Source organism: Leptidea sinapis, chromosome 1, assembly GCF_905404315.1.
Source record: "Leptidea sinapis chromosome 1, ilLepSina1.1, whole genome shotgun sequence".
NCBI classification, from domain to species: domain Eukaryota; kingdom Metazoa; phylum Arthropoda; class Insecta; order Lepidoptera; family Pieridae; genus Leptidea; species Leptidea sinapis.
The window spans coordinates 267,908-287,664 of record NC_066265.1 but is presented as its reverse complement, the minus strand read 5'-3'; the positions used below and the strand labels follow the sequence as shown (position 1 = coordinate 287,664).

At 35.3% G+C, this 19,757-nt stretch overlaps 1 protein-coding gene, 7 non-coding genes and 1 pseudogene across 8 annotated transcripts in view; all 9 read right to left on the bottom strand.

Annotated features, from left to right (window-relative positions):
• The window catches only part of LOC126967950 (uncharacterized), a 41,470-nt gene extending 38,094 nt beyond the window's left edge, over nt 1–3,376 (bottom strand). Inside the window, exons 1-3 of the mRNA XM_050812666.1 lie at nt 3,357–3,376; nt 2,702–2,908; nt 1,578–1,720 (exon numbers count right to left, since the gene is read on the bottom strand). Of these exons, the coding sequence (XP_050668623.1) occupies nt 1,578–1,720; nt 2,702–2,859 (301 nt within the window). The 5' untranslated portion in view covers nt 2,860–2,908; nt 3,357–3,376. The remainder of the gene's footprint in view (nt 1–1,577; nt 1,721–2,701; nt 2,909–3,356) is intronic.
• Nucleotides 999–1,114, bottom strand: LOC126971003 (U5 spliceosomal RNA). Its single transcript, XR_007730756.1, has one exon. It is a non-coding gene; the product is annotated as a U5 spliceosomal RNA (small nuclear RNA).
• Nucleotides 3,377–5,565: 2,189 nt separating the features above from the next.
• Nucleotides 5,566–5,684, bottom strand: LOC126970976 (5S ribosomal RNA; annotated as a pseudogene).
• Nucleotides 5,685–7,758: 2,074 nt separating this feature from the next.
• LOC126971277 (5S ribosomal RNA) lies at nt 7,759–7,877 on the bottom strand. Its single transcript, XR_007730887.1, has one exon. It is a non-coding gene; the product is annotated as a 5S ribosomal RNA (ribosomal RNA).
• Nucleotides 7,878–7,964: 87 nt separating this feature from the next.
• Nucleotides 7,965–8,083, bottom strand: LOC126971274 (5S ribosomal RNA). Its single transcript, XR_007730886.1, has one exon. It is a non-coding gene; the product is annotated as a 5S ribosomal RNA (ribosomal RNA).
• Nucleotides 8,084–8,170: 87 nt separating this feature from the next.
• LOC126971054 (5S ribosomal RNA) lies at nt 8,171–8,289 on the bottom strand. The gene has a single exon (XR_007730806.1). It is a non-coding gene; the product is annotated as a 5S ribosomal RNA (ribosomal RNA).
• An 83-nt stretch (nt 8,290–8,372) lies between these two features.
• LOC126970925 (5S ribosomal RNA) lies at nt 8,373–8,491 on the bottom strand. The gene has a single exon (XR_007730739.1). It is a non-coding gene; the product is annotated as a 5S ribosomal RNA (ribosomal RNA).
• An 83-nt stretch (nt 8,492–8,574) lies between these two features.
• On the bottom strand, nt 8,575–8,693 carry LOC126971045 (5S ribosomal RNA). The gene has a single exon (XR_007730802.1). It is a non-coding gene; the product is annotated as a 5S ribosomal RNA (ribosomal RNA).
• An 83-nt stretch (nt 8,694–8,776) lies between these two features.
• On the bottom strand, nt 8,777–8,895 carry LOC126971036 (5S ribosomal RNA). Its single transcript, XR_007730788.1, has one exon. It is a non-coding gene; the product is annotated as a 5S ribosomal RNA (ribosomal RNA).
• Nucleotides 8,896–19,757: the final 10,862 nt, after the last annotated feature.

The window sequence follows — 19,757 nt, the reverse complement described above, 5'->3', positions numbered from 1 at the left end:
AAATATAAAAAATATATTCTCTTAGATCATTTATTCGTCTAGATAGACTATGATAGTTGTTAAAACGTCGAAAAAAATTGAGTTGACAGTTAATCTCTATTTGGAGCAATTCACACACACGAAAGTTCTTAACCTGACATGTTTTTATCGTTTGTCTAATTCGTCTAGATTCTAGACGAATAAATGATTATCAATAATCTAGTTAAAATAAAACCAATTAATGAATCAATACATTATTTATTTTCAATTTTTTATTAGTTAGACCCTCCACCTTGTACATTGATACATGCAAAACAAACCAATAAATACAATATTAGTTATTTACAAAATGACTGCACACTATAATGGGTGGGATATTTAATTGCGACTAAAATATACTGACAGATTCCAAGATAATTGATGACTTTAATGACATATGCTTCATCACAAGGTTAGGTACACCAAAACCTATGTTTAAATGATTAAGTTATCAAATACCAATATCTTAAATTATTAGTCATTTATTTTTGCATCATGACAACTTATATTTGGCAGGCTGTTAACTGTTTCTCATTTTTAATAGTTAGTTGTACTACTGATAACCCAGAAGAAAAGTCGAATACATTATTGAAGACAACGTTTATTTATAGAGTTCTAAATTGTTGAAATACCATTTCTTGAGATTGAGACTATATTTACTAATTGATAATTTAATGATTCCAACATCACGCAGCTGTATGAATAAACATGGTAGTAGCCTAGTCGAGTAGTAAGTTTAGTAACACAAAATAATATTATATAGTTACTCTTACTACATATCACAAAAAAGAATGGCCGATGATGGCAAGTTATTAAAGTATTATCTAATGAAAATACTATTTAAGTAAAGCGATCTTCGTGACGCTATTGGCACTTGGCAGAGCGGTCAGCGGGCCGCGTGGCAGCTGTGACTTGTATAAGTATAACAGTACAATCTACTATTAACTCACAAGTACTCCATAACTTTTATACTTTAATAAATCTCACCGAAGTGAGACTGTAAAAAATATATGAAGACTCATTTGAGTGTTCCCCTCCACGGAAATCTTTAGTAAAAGGCGAAAGATTTATTCGTTTTGAAGGGAAACCAGAGTGATGATTGGGTCTTGTTTTGAAATCATAGACTCTCAGCCAATAAATACTGTTAGCGCGTTTAGTAAGAATGCGATATCGAAAGAGCGACATCTAGTTATGCGGTTCGATATCACTTGTAAAACCTGGGCATGCTAGCGTTTATTACTATGAAAACAAATAAAGTTTTGTGCTATCTGACAATTGAGTAAGTTTTGCTTACTTAAAAAATTAAATATAAGAGAAGAACACCAGGCCCCTATTTTAACCAAATAATTATTACTTCCGTAGTATAGGTATCAGGTTTGATGCAATTGAGTAAAAAAAATATAAGCTATATGTAACTCTTTAAAATATCGTCTGCAGTGCAAATGGAAAATATTAATAACAAAGTACCGATTTACTGGCGAATTGTGCTGCGCAATTACCAATTTTAAGTACTGTTAGTAACAACAATTCATGTAAATGAATAAAATGTTATAATTTACCATTTTTCGTGGAGCCGCTGGCTGGTGAGACAGACGGGCCCCGGTACGGGTCGGCGGCGCCAGCCTGGAAGTATAGCTGCGGCAGAGACCTTTGGAAGTCCACACAGTGTGACGCCGGCTTTACTGCAATGCCTACCTTACGCCTGTTTAACAATGATGAATATATAAGATTCAATGAAATATAATAATTAAACGACTCAAAAAAAGCCAACATAACGCGGTGTTCACAAGCGGTTACCCATCTAAGTACTGACTGATTGCCCTCGTACAATAAAAAAAATCCAAATTACAACTGGAACCAACTTGGGAAGAAACCTATTTTAAACTAACACTTCTATTTCTTCCGATGTCTACAGGCCGAGGCCGTATTCGAGTAAACAACAGACATAGATTAAAAATATAATACGCAACGACTAAAAAATAACTCTAGTTTAATAAAATGAAAGTCAATTAAACTTTATTCAATTAGGCTTAAACTAAGCGCTTTCGAATCGTCACTATAAATATTTGTTGTAAATTATTGAACTTACCATATGCTCGTAAAAAGTTGAGCTCGTGAGAAGAACATACAGGAAACTCAACGGCCACTCTTATTGGTTCAATTCATTTAAAAGTGTTATTGTGTTTTATTAGACTTTTGAGCTCCAAGAGCTCAAAACAACATATATTATATTTTTGAGCTCAAAATCGTCACTGGAATTAGTGAGAAGTTACAGGGATGGCCTTGAGGGTCAACCGTTTTCCTATTTTTATTATAGTATGTATTATTATTAGTTACTCTACAGTCTACACCTGAGCCTTTAAAATATTGATCAATATTGAGCCCCTATAAGACGTAGAAAGTAAACCACCGTTGTTTTACAAATTAGAGTGAATTTTGTTCCGAGAAAAATAAAAGTAGCTGCAGACTGGGAGGGTCTTGCAATTGACTCCCTTTATGGTGTTGTAGTTTATGAAATAGTTTATATTTAAATTCAAAATCCCTTTATTCATGTAGGTCACGAAAATGACACTTATGAATGGCAAAAAATTTTTCTACTGCCATGAGCGACGCATAATATTTGTGCGACATTAAAATAGATTAGGTTGTTTAAGCGAGAATTGCCAAGTAGAAGGGAACTCACGATTTGCTCTCGGGCAATGACTTGGACCTCTCAGTCTTCATGTTGGCCTCCTGGATCCAGCGCTCGTGGATGGCCACCAGGGGCTTCACATTGACCCCGGCCAGCAGCTCGTCATCCACCTTGCACTTGGTGATGCCCGAGCGCATCGACCACGTCATCTGGCGACTCTCTGTCTCCGGGGAGAAGTCGGGCGGAGGGTCGCTTATTCTGCAACAAATATGTAAACCATTATTTTACACAATTAATTTAGCGTTTGAAGAAGGATGTTTTGCCAGAGTAACTTAAAAAGTTGGAAGATAAACTTTTATTTAAGATGATAAATACGATGTAAATAATTACAGGCACTATCACACTCATCCCAATATTTTCAAAAACAATAGAGAAAGCGATAAATAGTCGAATCATATCTTTCTTCAAATAAAACTATATATTACGACAAGAACAATGTCGCTTTCATAAAAATAGTTTCACAATGTTAACTTCATTTGACCTTATTAAAGGAGGTATCTCCGAAATCTTAAATAATGGAATACCCGTAACAACGATCTTTCTAGATATCTCGAAGGCCTATGATTTGGTATTACATGAAAATGTATTGTATAAGCTCGAAAAATACAATATAAGAGGCAATGCGAATAACTTGATATAAAATTACCTGCAAAATAGTTTTGTGCCAAATTAGGTTCACACAAATAGTTTACACTTTAGAATTTAGACAAAATATGAGATGCGCCATTCCACAAGGGAGCATTGTGGGTCCTTTGTTATTTATATTATATATCAATGACCGCTCAGACTCTCTACAATTAATCAATGTGTACTATTTGCCGATGATACCACATTAATTATTAAATAAAAAGACACAACTACATTAAAAAATACATTTATAAATTTACTTAATGACATTTCCATATGGTTTAATAACTTAAACTAAGATAATCAATTTTAATACTAACAGAAACTTAAATAATAATTTTAACATAAAATATAATTGTACAATAATTGACAACATAAGTAGGTTATATAACATTTCTTGGATTAATAATTGATAAAAATCTTAAATGGAAAGAACATACTGAAGACATTTGTAATAAATTGGATCGGTTTATTTTTGCCATAAGGAGAATAAGACAGACAGTATCAGAACAAGCCGCATGGTGTGCATACCACGGATATGTGTCATCCGTACTGTGCATTACTAATCATTTGGAGAAATTCTTCGGACGCAATTCGTGCTTTTATGGTTAAAAACAAAAATGTATCCGAGTAACATGCAATGCACACTGGATGGATAGCCGCAAGCCACATTTTATCTAAAAGAAAATATTTTTATATTCGGGATATGTGTGTGTGTACATAAACACCTGGAATATTTCACTAAAATGAAAGATCACTCTTCTATGAACACTCGATACCCAAACAAATTACTTGTACCCAAATGTCAATAGACACTCTGCCAGAAAATGTTCATTACATGGCGATAAAAATATATAATAAGTTACCCGACTATTTAAAAGACATGACAAGTAATGAACATAAAACTAAATGAACGACATAGTTAATAAATAATTGTTTTTATTCACTATATGACTATTTAAATTTAAGGAAAATTTACATATGAATTTGACATGAATTATTATTACTGTTTTATTAGAATTTTTTATAAAGTTTGTATTGCTTAGAAGTTTTTGTATAAAATAAAATGGTATACTAGATATATATTTGCCTGCTTTGTAGATAGAATAAGAGACTAAGATTAATAAAAATAAGACGGATTGTAAAACTGACCTTATTTAAATGCAAATAAAGATTATTTTTATTAAAACATTTACTTCTGCATAGTCAGTCTATGACATTCTCTTACAAAATTAATAGAATTATATCAGTGGCGTAGCGTGCTTGGCGGGCGGCCCCGCATAAAAATTTGCTTGGCCTTTAAGAAGGGTAAAGATTTCTCAAAATTAAAGAAAATATTTATTGATCATAAATATTTATCTGTCAATTTTTCCAGAATTATTACAAACACTTCAAATTAAATATAAATTCTCCTTTCCCTTTTTTTTTTTGGAAATTTTTATAAATTTTTGCATACGCGCGTCTGGGCTTCCCGTGGCCCTGGGGCTCCGTAGCGGAAGGCAGGCATATCGATAAGCAAAATATATAACCGTACCCTAGGCTTTATATTGAGGCAATCAAACGGTTTTACTAACCACAATGCTCTGCGTGCCCTGTTATTAAATACATATTAACTTTTCAAATTGAAGAACCTACTTCAAGTCATTGTCAGCCTTTAACATATTTCAAAGATCTGGCATAATGTGCCCACATATTTGTATGTATATCGACATGAGCCGGCTGTCATATCTATTGGAGGGCACTTTCCGAGGTGTAGCGAGAGAGGTACGGCATAAATCTAACATATTTAATTACCGGCTGCTGTTTTCCCGAACCGATACGACTTAGGGACCTTCAAGAAAAGAGTATACAGGCCGGCAACGCATCTTGACACCTGTTTTTGGCCATGTCCATGGGCGGCTGCCATAGTTTTTTTGGTGAGGAGGATGCATTGAAGAACCCGGGGCCCATATGTGTTAGCCAGACCTCACCTCTCCCCGCTACGTGAGCCTATTGCCCGTTTGCCCCTATATAAAATAGATTACCTTCTTAAGCCTGTATAGCTGTCACGGTCTGTATCACCGCTATCGGATGTGCCACGTGCTTTCTCATCAATAAACTCATTTGTAGAACATTCATTGTCAGTCTCGCTGCTCACGACGTCCTTCTCAGTCCAAGTCTTCTTAACAGCTGGAGGATTATCTGGATGATAGATGGAATAGTTTAAGAATACAAATACATCAAAATGAAGCAGACATCACGCGGTGTTCCCGAGCGGTCAACCATCTAGGTACTGACCTCGCCCGACGTTGATTACCTTCGGTGATCGGATGAGGCCCGGTGTATTCAACGTGGTATGGACTCGCGATTTGTATGTCTCTATGTATTAGTGTGCGTGCATTGCTCAAAATGTAGGTTAACTGTCAACCTCAATTTCTTTTACGTTTTACCTACAAATAAATTGAAGCTATTGAAATTCTTTACTTTCCCTAATCGGGATTTCTAATTTCAGGGATTTAAGCCATTTGATAATTTAAATACAGATTGAAGTTAGAATTATTAGAGACTGAAACGAGTGAGTTGAAGTCATGATGTCAGATCTGGCTGAATTGTAAGTGGGCCAAGCTGTCACTGTGTTTGAAGAGGGTTGAGATAATATGTGTTATGTACAAAGTGATCTAGATAATGAGAGAATGATCATGAAGGTGTGCTCATGATCAAGGAATAGAATGAGAGATAATACACGTTTGTAAGATAACCAATTGTTTTGAGAAAAAGGTACAATTTCAAAAATAAAAAAAAATGTTTACTTATAATTTTATTTTAAATGAAGGTAATGAAAAAATAATAATCTCTACTACATTTTTAAGCTTATGTCAAGTTATACATTTGAATAATGTCATTCAATACTTAAGTACATAATGTACCTGCCAAATGTAATGTCAATACAAAATATACATATTGTTATCATATACTATTAGCACCATTGTAAAATATATTACTTAAATTAATATTATTTTTACCTTTTTAAAAGCTATTTTTATGTATATACATATTTGAAGTCAGTAGTTAGTTAGTCAATTCTGTATAGCGTGTGCTCTAGTAACTCGTTTGATGTGCGTTACAAATATAATTAATAATATTATAATATGTGAACAATACAATAAAAGTTACGCCCACATTATTATATTAACAAGTATTCACATTACCTTTCTCTGTATTTTCTGACGCAAACATGCTTCTTATATCTATTTTCTTAACTGTTTTCTCACTCACGGTTAACTCTCCCGACAGCCATGCATTTTTCCTTAACTTGTTACTTCGAGCTATCGGAGTGTTCGGCAAACTATAGTTCTTAATATCGAAGCTATATGACGGACGTTCACTTTGACTTTGATCCTTAATAACATCTCGAATAGAGTCAAAATTGCATTGCGGCACTGCTATATGCAGTGGTTTGTATGACTGAGGCGTGAAGCTTCTGCTCAGTTTGGCCACAGGCCTCTCGCTACTTTGGTCCTTATCGCTCGTGCCATTAGAATCAAAATTGCGTCGATCAGGGCTCAGAAAGCTACAGTACTCCGTGGAGTCGCTTCTATGTAAAACGCCTGGTGTTGTATTTTTAATTCTTTCGCGGAACTTTGCTATCGGAGTTGAACAGGCGCTATTATCTAGGTATATTTTGCTGGAGTTTTCAATAACCTCTTCGTCAGAACCGAAATGTATTTGGTTTGCCTGATCACTCTGTGAGGGTTTTCTTTTACGTATAGTTTCGTAGATCGGACTGCTAGATTTAGATCCTGAACTTCGATTATGAAAGACAGCCTTATGGTTGATAATTGGGCTGGTGGAATCAGAATCTGTGAGTGAAGTCTCCCAGGCTTGAGAGCCGATGTCAAACCATTGCTTCGTAATACGAGACGGCAGTATTATATCTTCCATCTTGTCGAGGATGTTCTGTAATACAAAATACGAAATATGGACAACAAATCACTACACACAATAAAAGCTTAAACACAGTATCGGATGTGGTACAGCCGAACCATCGGACGCGGTCCTGTAGCAAACCTTATCCATGGTTGGTGTCATTGTCCATCGCACAAAATAATTACGACAACGGACCAATTGGTACGAGGCTCCCACCGCACCGTCCGATGGTAAATTTTAAATTTCAATAAATACTTGAAGGCATAATAGTACAAATAATTAACTACTATATTATTTCGCAATTCATCTGCAAGTTTATTTAAAAGATAGAAAAACTTAATGATATGTATTTTGTAAATGAACACAAAGGAATAAATGATTTGAGTGTCAAGTGTCAATGTGTCAAGAGTTTTTCGCCGCCTCCGCAGTTCCACCGCGACCACGATTCATGTAATTGGATCGTTATGTCGGCGTCAGAAGTTATTGTAAAATCTTCAATAAAAAAGGAAACAAAAAGCCAACATCACGCGGTGTTCCCAAGCGGTCACCCATCTAAGTACTGACCGCGCCCGACGTTGCTTAACTTTGGTGATCGGACGAGAACCGGTGTATTCAACGTGGTATGGACGTTGGCGATAGACTGTTCGGACATTATCAACCAATAATATTAACACCAATTAATTAACTAAACCAAAATAAAATAAGAGTTAAATGAACAAAAAGCCAACATCACGCGGTGTTCCCAAGCGGTCACCCATCTAAGTACTGACCGCGCCCGACGTTGCTTAACTTTGGTGATCGGACGAGAACCGGTGTATTCAACGTGGTATGGACGTTGGCGATAGACTGTTCGGACATTATCAACCAATAATATTAACACCAATTAATTAACTAAACCAAAATAAAATAAGAGTTAAATGAACAAAAAGCCAACATCACGCGGTGTTCCCAAGCGGTCACCCATCTAAGTACTGACCGCGCCCGACGTTGCTTAACTTCGGTGATCGGACGAGAACCGGTGTATTCAACGTGGTATGGACGTTGGCGATAGACCGTTCGGACATTATCAACCAATAATATTAACACCAATTAACTAAACCAAAATAAAATAAGAGTTAAATGAACAAAAAGCCAACATCACGCGGTGTTCCCAAGCGGTCACCCATCTAAGTACTGACCGCGACCGACGTTGCTTAACTTCGGTGATCGGACGAGAACCGGTGTATTCAACGTGGTATGGACGTTGGCGATAGACCGTTCGAACATTATCAACCAATAATATTAACACCAATTAACTAAACCAAAATAAAATAAGAGTTAAATGAACAAAAAGCCAACATCACGCGGTGTTCCCAAGCGGTCACCCATCTAAGTACTGACCGCGCCCGACGTTGCTTAACTTCGGTGATCGGACGAGAACCGGTGTATTCAACGTGGTATGGACGTTGGCGATAGACCGTTCGAACATTATCAACCAATAATATTAACACCAATTAACTAAACCAAAATAAAATAAGAGTTAAATGAACAAAAAGCCAACATCACGCGGTGTTCCCAAGCGGTCACCCATCTAAGTACTGACCGCGCCCGACGTTGCTTAACTTCGGTGATCGGACGAGAACCGGTGTATTCAACGTGGTATGGACGTTGGCGATTGACAATATAAATTTTAAAGACATATCACATAAGTAACATATATGTTATAGTTATAATAGTTTCCAATTAATAGCATCATTACAATAATCATACGTGCTCTAATCACAGTTTGAACCAGAGTATGGGCATGTAAAGAGTAACATATATTTAACTGATAAATGAATAATTAATTGAATACTACAATATGCTACAGACATTAAACAGATGTCAGATGGTGCTTCCAGATATCAATTAAGAATAATGAAACAAATATTTACTGAATTTATTAATTTTTTACATATTCCGTATCGTCTTTAAGATATTTATTTATTCTTTCTTTATTTTATTTATTATTATAATAATATAATTTTTTTATTATTATATGATTAGAGTCTTTCTGACAAATTGTTTTTTGGCTAGAACTACAACTCTAGTAGGTAAATGTATGGCAAGAAGTCCAGGGCGTCGCAAAAATATGGCAACGTCCCAAGGGCGCCACAGTTAAATAAGTTTGGGCAGCCCTGATATAGAGGCTCTGATAATGATGCATTGTTCTGGTCTGGATGGGCTGGAGTTAACAACTGATGTAGCTTCACGACGCGGACAGTTACCAAGTGTTGTTGTAATATGTTATGTTATTGTCACCTCCTATAGCAAATAAACATATTTCTATATTAGTCTAGTCCATAGTTTTTAAGGTAATATATAGCTCAAGTGACAAATATATCACCCACTTGAAGACGCTAAGCGTCACCTAATTGTGATACTGTAATCTGGGTCACACACTACTCTATATCATTCACTGTCCGAGGTGACTTTCACACTTGTTTTATGGAAAGAGAGGACAAACGAGCGTACGAGTCACCTGATGTTAAGTGATCACCGCCTCCCAAGTAGTCTTGTAAATAGAGGAATCACAGGGTCGTTGCCGGCCTTTAAGGAAGGTGTATATGGGCGCAAATCGCCACCTACCGGCAATAGTTAGCAACTATTGATATTTATATTTTAGCTTATCATTAAAATGAATATAATTGTTATAGATATATGTGAAATATATATGATTTAATTACAAATAGCTATTTGAAAACATAAAACCGTTATTTATTAAGGTCTGATATTTAATAGACACTGTTTTGACTGTTTTGTTTGATCGTTTTGAAGATGTTTGATGTTTCATTTATTGTTAATATACTTAATTTACTGTGTAAATGTTTCAATTAATTTGTATTACAATTAATTTCATTATTCTGTGTCAAACTTTATTATTTTATGCAATTAGTCTTTCTTAATTACATTTCGAAACTTGCTGCATCGCCATCTTGTTACTTAGTAATGTTTATTCAAATTTATGAAATAATTTAATGAACAAAACATATAATATAAATAATAAGCTGTATTTAGTAATTATTTTACAGTACCTAATTTTAGTTGTTTGTTTTAATATAAGTTGTATCTACTTTTATCTATTGTAAGGTAAGCAATAAAAGCGGTTGTTTAATGTAAAGACTGTTCAGGTCACGTTCAGTTCTATACAAGCAATTTTGAGTGAATAAACTTACTGTGTGTATATTTCAGCGTAATGGACCCTGATCGAGAAAACCCTTGCTGAACACCGACATGTACGTGCTCTTTTTCCAATGTCGTATCGTCCCGGAAACACCGCACAAGGAAGCTCATTCCACAACTTTGTTGTACGTGTGAACGCCACACCTCCACATATGGTGGGGATGATTTACTAATTTGTGGCGTGTCGAGCGAATCTGGAATTCGGCGGTAAGAATCAGGTGAATTAGCTCTTCAGAATACTCCCCGTGATAAATGCGAAGACACACAATGAAGCGACGTCTTTACGCAACGCCAAGTGAACTATCCATTTACAGAGCACTGGGTCCCCGACAATTCGAACTTAATTATGTAATAGTTGCAGCCCGGCAGATAAGGTTTGGTGGATAAATAATAAATTAATAATATAATAATGAATAAATGAATTCTGCTGCATCTCCATATAAAGTAAGTACCTTAACATTAAGCAAAGTGTTCTGCAGAGTTGATATATCAGGGCGCCGCTCTCTGGCCACAGACAACCCGTCCTCCAGCAAGGCTAGTAGACATCCGGGGTAGGTCCCATCGCGGACCAATGGCAGCCCCTGGTTCCGCACTATGTATGTTTCTTTGAGCTCTTCATACGATACTCCATTCCATGGAATTGAAGCTGTAATATATATTATTGTAAGTATAAATTATTTTAAATAATAATTCACATAATGTGACCATTATTTAGGCATCACTAGTTCTAGAAAAATGATGTACCTCTTGCGATAAATACTGAAGCAAAGAAAAAAAAATCTATTGCAAATAACATTTATAACTTTTACAGTTACTTTAAAACATAAATATAAAACAATTTAAAATGTACAAAGCTTATTCGAAATGGTCTCCATTGGCTGCAATACAGTCCTTTAAACGTTGAGGCCAGTTATCAATAGAAGCAATGCACTCTTTCCATGGGAAAATTCTTCACTGCCAATCGTACGGATTGTTAAAGAGACTCCAAACTATCATGGCGTTTAGAGCAAGCCGTACTCTCTAAAACTGACCATAAATCATAATCCAGCGGATTAAGATCGGGACTACGATGACGGCCAGCCTTCAGATCTGATGAAGTCCGAAGAGTTCGTTTCCAACAAAGGCTGCGGAGACAGAGCTTTATGAGCCGGCGCCGAGTCTTGCTGGAAGGACCATTCTTAGTTATTGAACATGGTGTTGTTAAGGGGCTTCACTACCTTCTCAAGAATGGTATCTTGATACACTTGTGCCGATGTTTTGATACATTTTTCACAAAAGTATGGCTCAGTCACTCCTTCATAGCTAATATCCCACCAAACCATCACTGAAGTCGTATAGTGCCCACTTCGCACTCTGTCAACTAATTGGGAAGCATCCTTAGAGCATAAATACGGACATTTTGTTTGTTATATTTTGTAACACCAGAGGAATCACAGGGCCGTTGCCGGCCTCGGTGTACGTGCTTTTTTTCCAATTTCGTACCGATCCCGTAACACGCACAAGTTAAAATTTTGTTAAAATGTCGCTCAATTGTAAAAATATTCTCTTATAGGCTGCAAATCCTAAGTCATGTTTTAAATTTAAAAGAGATAAAATATTTTAGTTTCGGACAGGATTTCTTCGAATTCCTTCCCTTACTGCTTTGACCACATTATAGAGGTCTTATTGTACCTATTAATAGCCCGGCACACAAACATTATACTGATACCAAGCCTATGTAGAGTTTTAAAAATTGCATTTGGCTCAAAACTGACTTGTCCTCATATCAACAATCTAGTTGGAAGTTTTTATCCGCTCTTGAAAAACTATTGATGAAGTATTACTTATATACTTCATACTGTGTCATATTTACTATACGCTTCGCACTCTTGTAAATATGACACAGAGAATTCGGGGAAATGTTAGTAATTAATTTAATTTTAATTAAATTATATGCAACTAGAAGTCCTATAAGGCCAGCTACTGCAGCGATGATTGGTGGTTGAATAAAGCGGCTTCAGGCGGATGTTGTTATTCATACGTCAGCTGGAAGTTGTAGGTCAGCAGTCTAATAAATAATAATAATAGGTAATAATAAAACTTTTATTTGGAACAATTTAACAAAGCTAATACAAACAAGTAAAAACGATGATAGCTGCAAAAGTATCAACTGCAGCGCAGCTAACAACGACCTTCTCCGAATACAATAAGGAATGATGTTTCATGCACAAAGATCTAAATAGTAAAGACATTAAAAAATAGTACAGGACATGTGATTTGAAATGTATACATTATTATTATAATATGTGTTTAGTTTTGGCTGAAGTGTGTGGGTGAATGTTAGAGATATGTATATAGTGATTGTGAAGTAAGTTATATGTGTGCTGTGTGTGGTTTTCTTAGGTGTGTGAGGAAGTGATGAATATTTTACACATCCACAAGTTTCTCTGTATCTTCATAATCTAGTGTTTTGAACCAGGAGTCAAGTTTCGCTTTACATTTCCTCTTGGTCAGTGGGTAGATGTTTAAGCTTTTGTTGATTTGCTACGTGAATCAATGTTACATACCCTATTTGAGCGGCGTGTGGTACAGCATTTAGGGTCAAAGGTAATTTCGGAGTGTTTGCGAAGAGCAGTTTGAAATATAAGTCTATCTCTAAATTGGGTAGAAAATTATCATATAAACGATATCCTAGCTAAAGCAAATTGGCAACTTGAAAGGTACCTTCAGAAAGTTTTACTTGAACAAATCAATAATTCTAATAGGGTTATTAATAACGACAGAAAAATCTCTGTTTCAATATTTTCAGACTGTTCAATAGCATTTCTCCACAGTCCACACCTCAGTCAAGGTATATTTAAGTTTACATTATACTTATTACTATGTTCAATCGCATTGTTGCGTTTTATTTAATAAATATATACTAAATTACCAAAAATACAAGCCACCAAGAGATAACAAACAATCTCTCATAATGGACTTCGGACGTCAAACGGAACTCATAATATATTAATTTTACCTTCAAATAAAATTTGTATTATGCTTCCATAGACGTTCGAAGTACCAGAAATTGCTTCCTGATGCTGAGCCATTATGAGCCGAACAGTGAGGAACATAGCGGCTTGTATTGAGTAGGACGTTTAGTTGAGGGCGCTGTAGGCGCGAATATGGCGACATCTACCCACAAGGCGAGGAAACGGATGCGATGTACGCTCATAATGGACTTCGGACGTATAGGTATGGAAACACAATACAAATTTTATTTGAAGGTAAAATTTATATATTATTTATTCAATTTTAAATGGTCGTATAGGTCGTCGGCTGACCTGTCCCAAGCTCTTCCGCCTGTGTGTCAACCGACTGATCGATGAGCTCCGCAGCCCCGGCGTCGGGTGTCATATTGTTGGAGTGTGCGTGAACAATATCAGCTACGCAGACGATATATGGCTGCTCAGCCCATCGATTGGTGCTTTACGAAGGTTACTGACAATTTGAAACGCGAAAAAGAGTGAAATAATGATTTTCTGGCCGGATAAAAAGCGATACACATTCGTTTTCTGACATTCAGCTTATGTGGTACAGCTCTAAATAAAGTAAAGCAAGTGAAGTATTTGGATAACTGGGTTACCGAGGACCTCAATGACCATATGGATATTGAAAGAGAGTGCAGAGCGCTGTCCGTCCGATGCAACATGTTGGCCCGCAGGATTTCACGATGCACGGAGACTGTTAAAGTTGCGCTTTTTAAATCGTACTGTCAGTCATTTTACACCTGCAGCCTATGGGTTAACTATAAACTGCGGAGATACAGCGATCTGCGTGTTCAATACAATAACGTGTTCCGGGTGCTGATGGGACTGCCGCGCCATGTCCGCTGCGGCCATCATGCGCAAGCGGTGCGCTTCTACCACACGCCGCATGCGCGACAACTGTCGGTCCCAGCAGCATACTGCGCACGGTGTCTCCCGATGCTGCTCGTTGGACACGGCTGCACGCAGTCGTACAGTAATTGACCGTCATCATCGGGAGGACCAGCCTGATATTTTATTTTATTTATTTTCTAAATAGTTGATTCAATAAGTTATTACTAACACTATTTTGTATGTTTGCAAATTGTACTAACAAATATGGATGTAATCTCGTGAATGAATCCGAAATAAATGATTATTATTATTATATTCATTACATAATATTTGAATATTTACATTTTGTGTAAATGATGTAAATTGGTGTAAAATACAGAGTCTGGCATGTGTTTTGACTTTTGATACTTAACAGTGACATAGTACAGATAATATTTAGTTTTTCAAGGTTTGCACATAATTCATTTACTCTAACATCGTAAAAAAATTAAAACATTAGTTTTTGGTTACGATAAACGATAAGGTATTCAAACATTTGTTAGAATAGAGTTGTGATATATTCGGTGTATTCTCGTGTCGTTCCGAATGTATCATTGTCGATTTTGCGAGTAGACCTCCTGTCTTATAACGATTTCATGCGGCCGGAGAGAGATGTCAAACATGACCGCTTACTGGCGCGACCGACCGGAATCTTGCACGATACTGGCAAAACAAAGATTTCAGGGCACCCAAAAACTCTTACACAAAATATTTTGCCCCACAATAGCCAAAGCCATATATGGATGCAAGACAACGATATTTATTGCAATATAAATACTTAAACATACATAATATTTTAACCATTCATGACTTGTTTGAGCATACCGGGATTCGAACCCTCTGGCTCGGTACGGTCACTAACCACTGAGCTATATGGGTCCTATATATATATATATCCTTGTCGGATCAGTCGGCCAAAAGGCCAAAACAAAAATGTAACAAAAAAACTGGCAGTTGTAGAGACAATAGGAGTCATTAATTCCAAAACTCTTTATTAATAAATGATAATACAACAGAAATTTACAGCGATTTTCGTTTGAACATTAAACATGAAAATGGCTACACAACTTTGAGGCTACGAAAAAAGGAACGCCTATTAAAGTTTTAACAAACATAACAACATAAATCTAGGAGTGAAAACTTAGAACTCTTAGTATAATGTTTAAAAACAATTAAATTATTAATTTCAATATATTTTAAAACTTATATTTAATAATAATATTAATCAAACAAAGACACTATTTCAACAATGCACAATATAACTATTTAATCTGGCCATAAATACTGTTACAATTAAAAATAAACAAAATATTACATTTGAATTTGGAATCTGTCATTTTTATGTGATTGTTCATTGTGTTTCTCATTTTTGAATTAATTTAATATTTTGCGATATTAAAATGGAGGGGGGTGATAAAGAGACCAAAACGCTGTGATTGCATTACACAAAGTAGGTATGGAGCCAAATGCAATTTTTAAAACTCTCCATACGCTTGGTATTGGTACAATATTTGTATACCGAGCTATTAATAGGTACGATGAGACCTCCTCTGTTTGTGACAGAAAAAGATCTGGCCGTCCACGTAGTTTTCGTACGAAAAAGGTGGTCAAAGCTGTAAGTAGTTATTTTTTTCATTGTTTCAGTATTTATGGCAAGAGTAGGTATTCATTGAACTTTTCACTAAATCCATTCAATTTCACTTATAAGATATACACAACACTAATGTTTCACAATACGTCAGCTGTATAGCTACAGATATACTGCTTTAAGCATTTCAGTGACGCAAACTCACGAGATTTAACCCTTTCAAAAAGTCTCTTACTATTTAAATTTATATTCATTTTTTAATTAATTATTTATCGCATGCGCCGGTCATGAGCATGTCGTTGACGCGAACCCATAAGATTTTACCCTACCAAAACTTGCCCAAGGCGGCTAAAGAAGTTTTCACTTCAATAGTTTAATGTAGGATCTACAAAATTGATATAGCACAGAATTACTTACCATTGCACAACTCCCACAGAATGAGACAGAGCGAGTACACATCGGTCCGCGAGCACGCGTGCACCAGGCCCTTATCATCTGGCTCAAACAGTTCCGGGGCCTGCCACATGTACTGCTGTGACTCTCTGTACACAGCGTACTCCTTATGGACACACTGTTTTAAGTATTCCTCTGATCTTGATGACAGTAATGGTTCCAGGTCTGGAGCCTTTGGTATAAAAGCTTCTGAAATTTTTTTTAGCGAATATTATTAAAACAATATAAACCCGACCATGATTACATGTGGTAAATTTAAAAATATTTATTGAGCTGTGAGCGATCTTGCGGCAATTTATTAAAAATATGTTAGATACAACTAAAATTTTAATCCTATCCTATTAGTAATATTATAAATGCGAAAGTTTGTGAGTGTGTGTGTGTATGTTGATTACTTCTTCACGCAAAAACTGTGGAATGAATTTTCACCAAATCTTATAATAATACTGCTTACACATCAGAATAACACATAGGCGATATTAAATTCAAGTTCACGTAATTTGGTAATACTTGATTTTCCGATTGTTGGATGTTATTTTTGAAGTTAGTTTTAAGATCTAAAAGAGTTTCATAACTAGTGTGTACAAAGCCGTGTGATGGCAAAAACTATTTTTCGCCATCCTCATTACGTGCAAATTAAATTAAGTTTGAATTTATACGAAATTAATTTTTGTGAAAATAAGTTCACGCTACCGAACTTGAAAAATTAAACTTTAATATTGAATTTACGACTTAACTTTTATGTTAGTAAATAATAAGATACCGTGTCCAATGAATGTTGAGCACTTATTTGTAGCAGCACCTCTGAGAATTAAATTATTATTATATATATTATTGAGCGATGGAAATAGAGATGTTCAGTTGTCATACGAAGAAGAATTACGACAAACTATGTTTTCTTCAATAGACAGAGTAGGGCTGAGGTTTTAGAAAGATTCCAGCAGTTGCAGAATCTAGCACGAAAATATGATGTACATACATACTCTATATCTAAGGTTTGCGAATATAGTTGGAGTCGACGAACTTAAGCTCGAGCGAGCTCCTCAATATGTAAATATAGAAGAATTCAATTAAGCGTGCACGTTTACGTAAGTCGGTGCAGCAGACCACGATTGTAAAAGATCATTAGTCTGGATCACTAGACTTTTATGATAGGAATATTATTGAGTATTAAGTTGAAGTAGGGTTATCTAACATTACAGCTACTATTAGTTATGACAGTTGTGAAAGGACCTTCTTTGGGTTAAAGCTTAGAAAAAAAGTTAGGAAAACGGTTGACAATAATGACCATCCCTGTCACTTCCCGCTAAATTTTTTGTTTTTGATATCTCTTTAATAAATTTATCGATTTTACCAAGCTGGCAACGATCGACGCAGGTTTTTATATTATACAAAAGAAAAGAGAACGTTCATTTGATCAGATATTACATTTCGGAGTATTTTGAAACAGTTCATTCTGAACATCATGTCTGATATAAAGTTTAATAAAACACTACTTTTTGAATTTTCAAACGGCAATACATTTTGAATGAATGACCCTCGAATGATCATCACGCGGTTCGGTGGACGCAGTTTTTTAAGCCTCATAAAGAATTTTTGAGTTTCAATTGATCGAATGCGGAATTTCGAAGTAATTCTAAAAAAACACTTTTTTCGGATTTCTTTCGTCAACGATAACTCACGAACTAATCAAGCGATTATGACGGGCTTGGTGGCGATCGTCGTGTTTGTTTGATATTAAGAGCTGATTAGTTTTTGGAATCGATCGGTAAAGCCTTTTTTTATTTTATGAAGGGACGATATAATATTGAAAAACCCAAAAGTTCTGAGCGGCACTACAATTGCGCTCGTCACCTTGGGACATAAGATGTTACGTTTCATTTGCCCAGTAATTTAATTAGCTACGGCGCCCTTCAGACCGAAACACAATAATGTTTTTACTCATTACTGCTTGTGGTACCCATAATCAAGCCGGCATCTCGGAGCCTCCCACTGGTTGTATTATAAGTAATATAAGTAAATATATATTAAGTTAATTGAGAATTACACCAACAAAATATTTGGTTTATATTTTTAATATTTCCTTTAAGAATACTTATATTTTAATTTTAAAAGTTATTCCAAAAAAACATGAAAAAAAAAGCCGGGGTACCTCAGGGCAGTGTACTTGGACCATTATTATTTCTACCATATATCAACGACCTACCAAATATAACAGAAAATAAGTGTGTGTGATGATATTACAATAATTATCCCTGACACAAACTCAAAAAGACCATACGACTCGGTCATAAATGATGAAATCATTAAAATCGGCAAAAGTAACAATTTAAATATTAATATAATATAAAAACAAAACTTATATTTGATAATACATAATATAACAATTTAAAAATTATAATACCAATAATCAACCCCTTAGAAACATAACATACAATGAAATTGAAATTGATGAGGTTGAAAATACTAAATTCTTAGGCATAATAATGGATAATAATTGTAATTGGAAAGCTCACGTTGAATCATTATGCAAACTTCTTAATAAGTTTGTTTTTGCAATAAGGAGAATAAAAAAAACTATATCGGAAAAAGCGGCTTTAACGGCTTACCACGCTTACATGGAGTCTATAATTAGGTATGGTATCATAATATGGAGTAACTCAACAGTAATAAATACAGTCTTAATAGCGCTTAAAAAGATTTTTGAGGGCTGCAGCGGGAAAAGGACCCCTTGAAAGCTGCAGACCCGTATTTAAAAAATATAACCTATTAACAATTGTTGAATTATACATATTTGAGTGCTGTATGTTTTTCGAAAAAAATTTAGCGAATTCAGTAAACATGAAAACACTTCTCTTTTCCGATCCAGGGACCCCACCAAACCACACGTACCTTGCTGTAGAACTACATTATTTCAGAGAAACTGTTTTTGTATGTGCATAAAAATAAATAAATCATTTATAAATCATTCATTTCGCACCATTCATGTACAAATTAACATTTTATACTGACCCCCACACACTAGGCGTTGCCTGTCTCGTGGGGGAAATATTAGAATTAACAGAAAATAACGATATACAAGCGGCTAGTGACAACAAGCTGATTACTAAAATTTAACTAATCATATAAAGAAATAAACTAAAGGTAATAACTATACAAGTATTAATTGTGTGTATATGTAGGTGAAAGTGTGTGTATTGTGTATATGTGTATGCATGTATTTTTTAGGATTGTACCTTAAGAAGATTTTCAGTTTCCATATAGGATAGTTGTATTAAACATTTTGATAGAAGCTCTTTAGCCTTGAAGATGGAGTGTTCTTTAAATTTACATAGCTGGACCAGTTTATTATAAATCCGGGGGTACAAAAAGGTTGGAAAGCGACATGCAA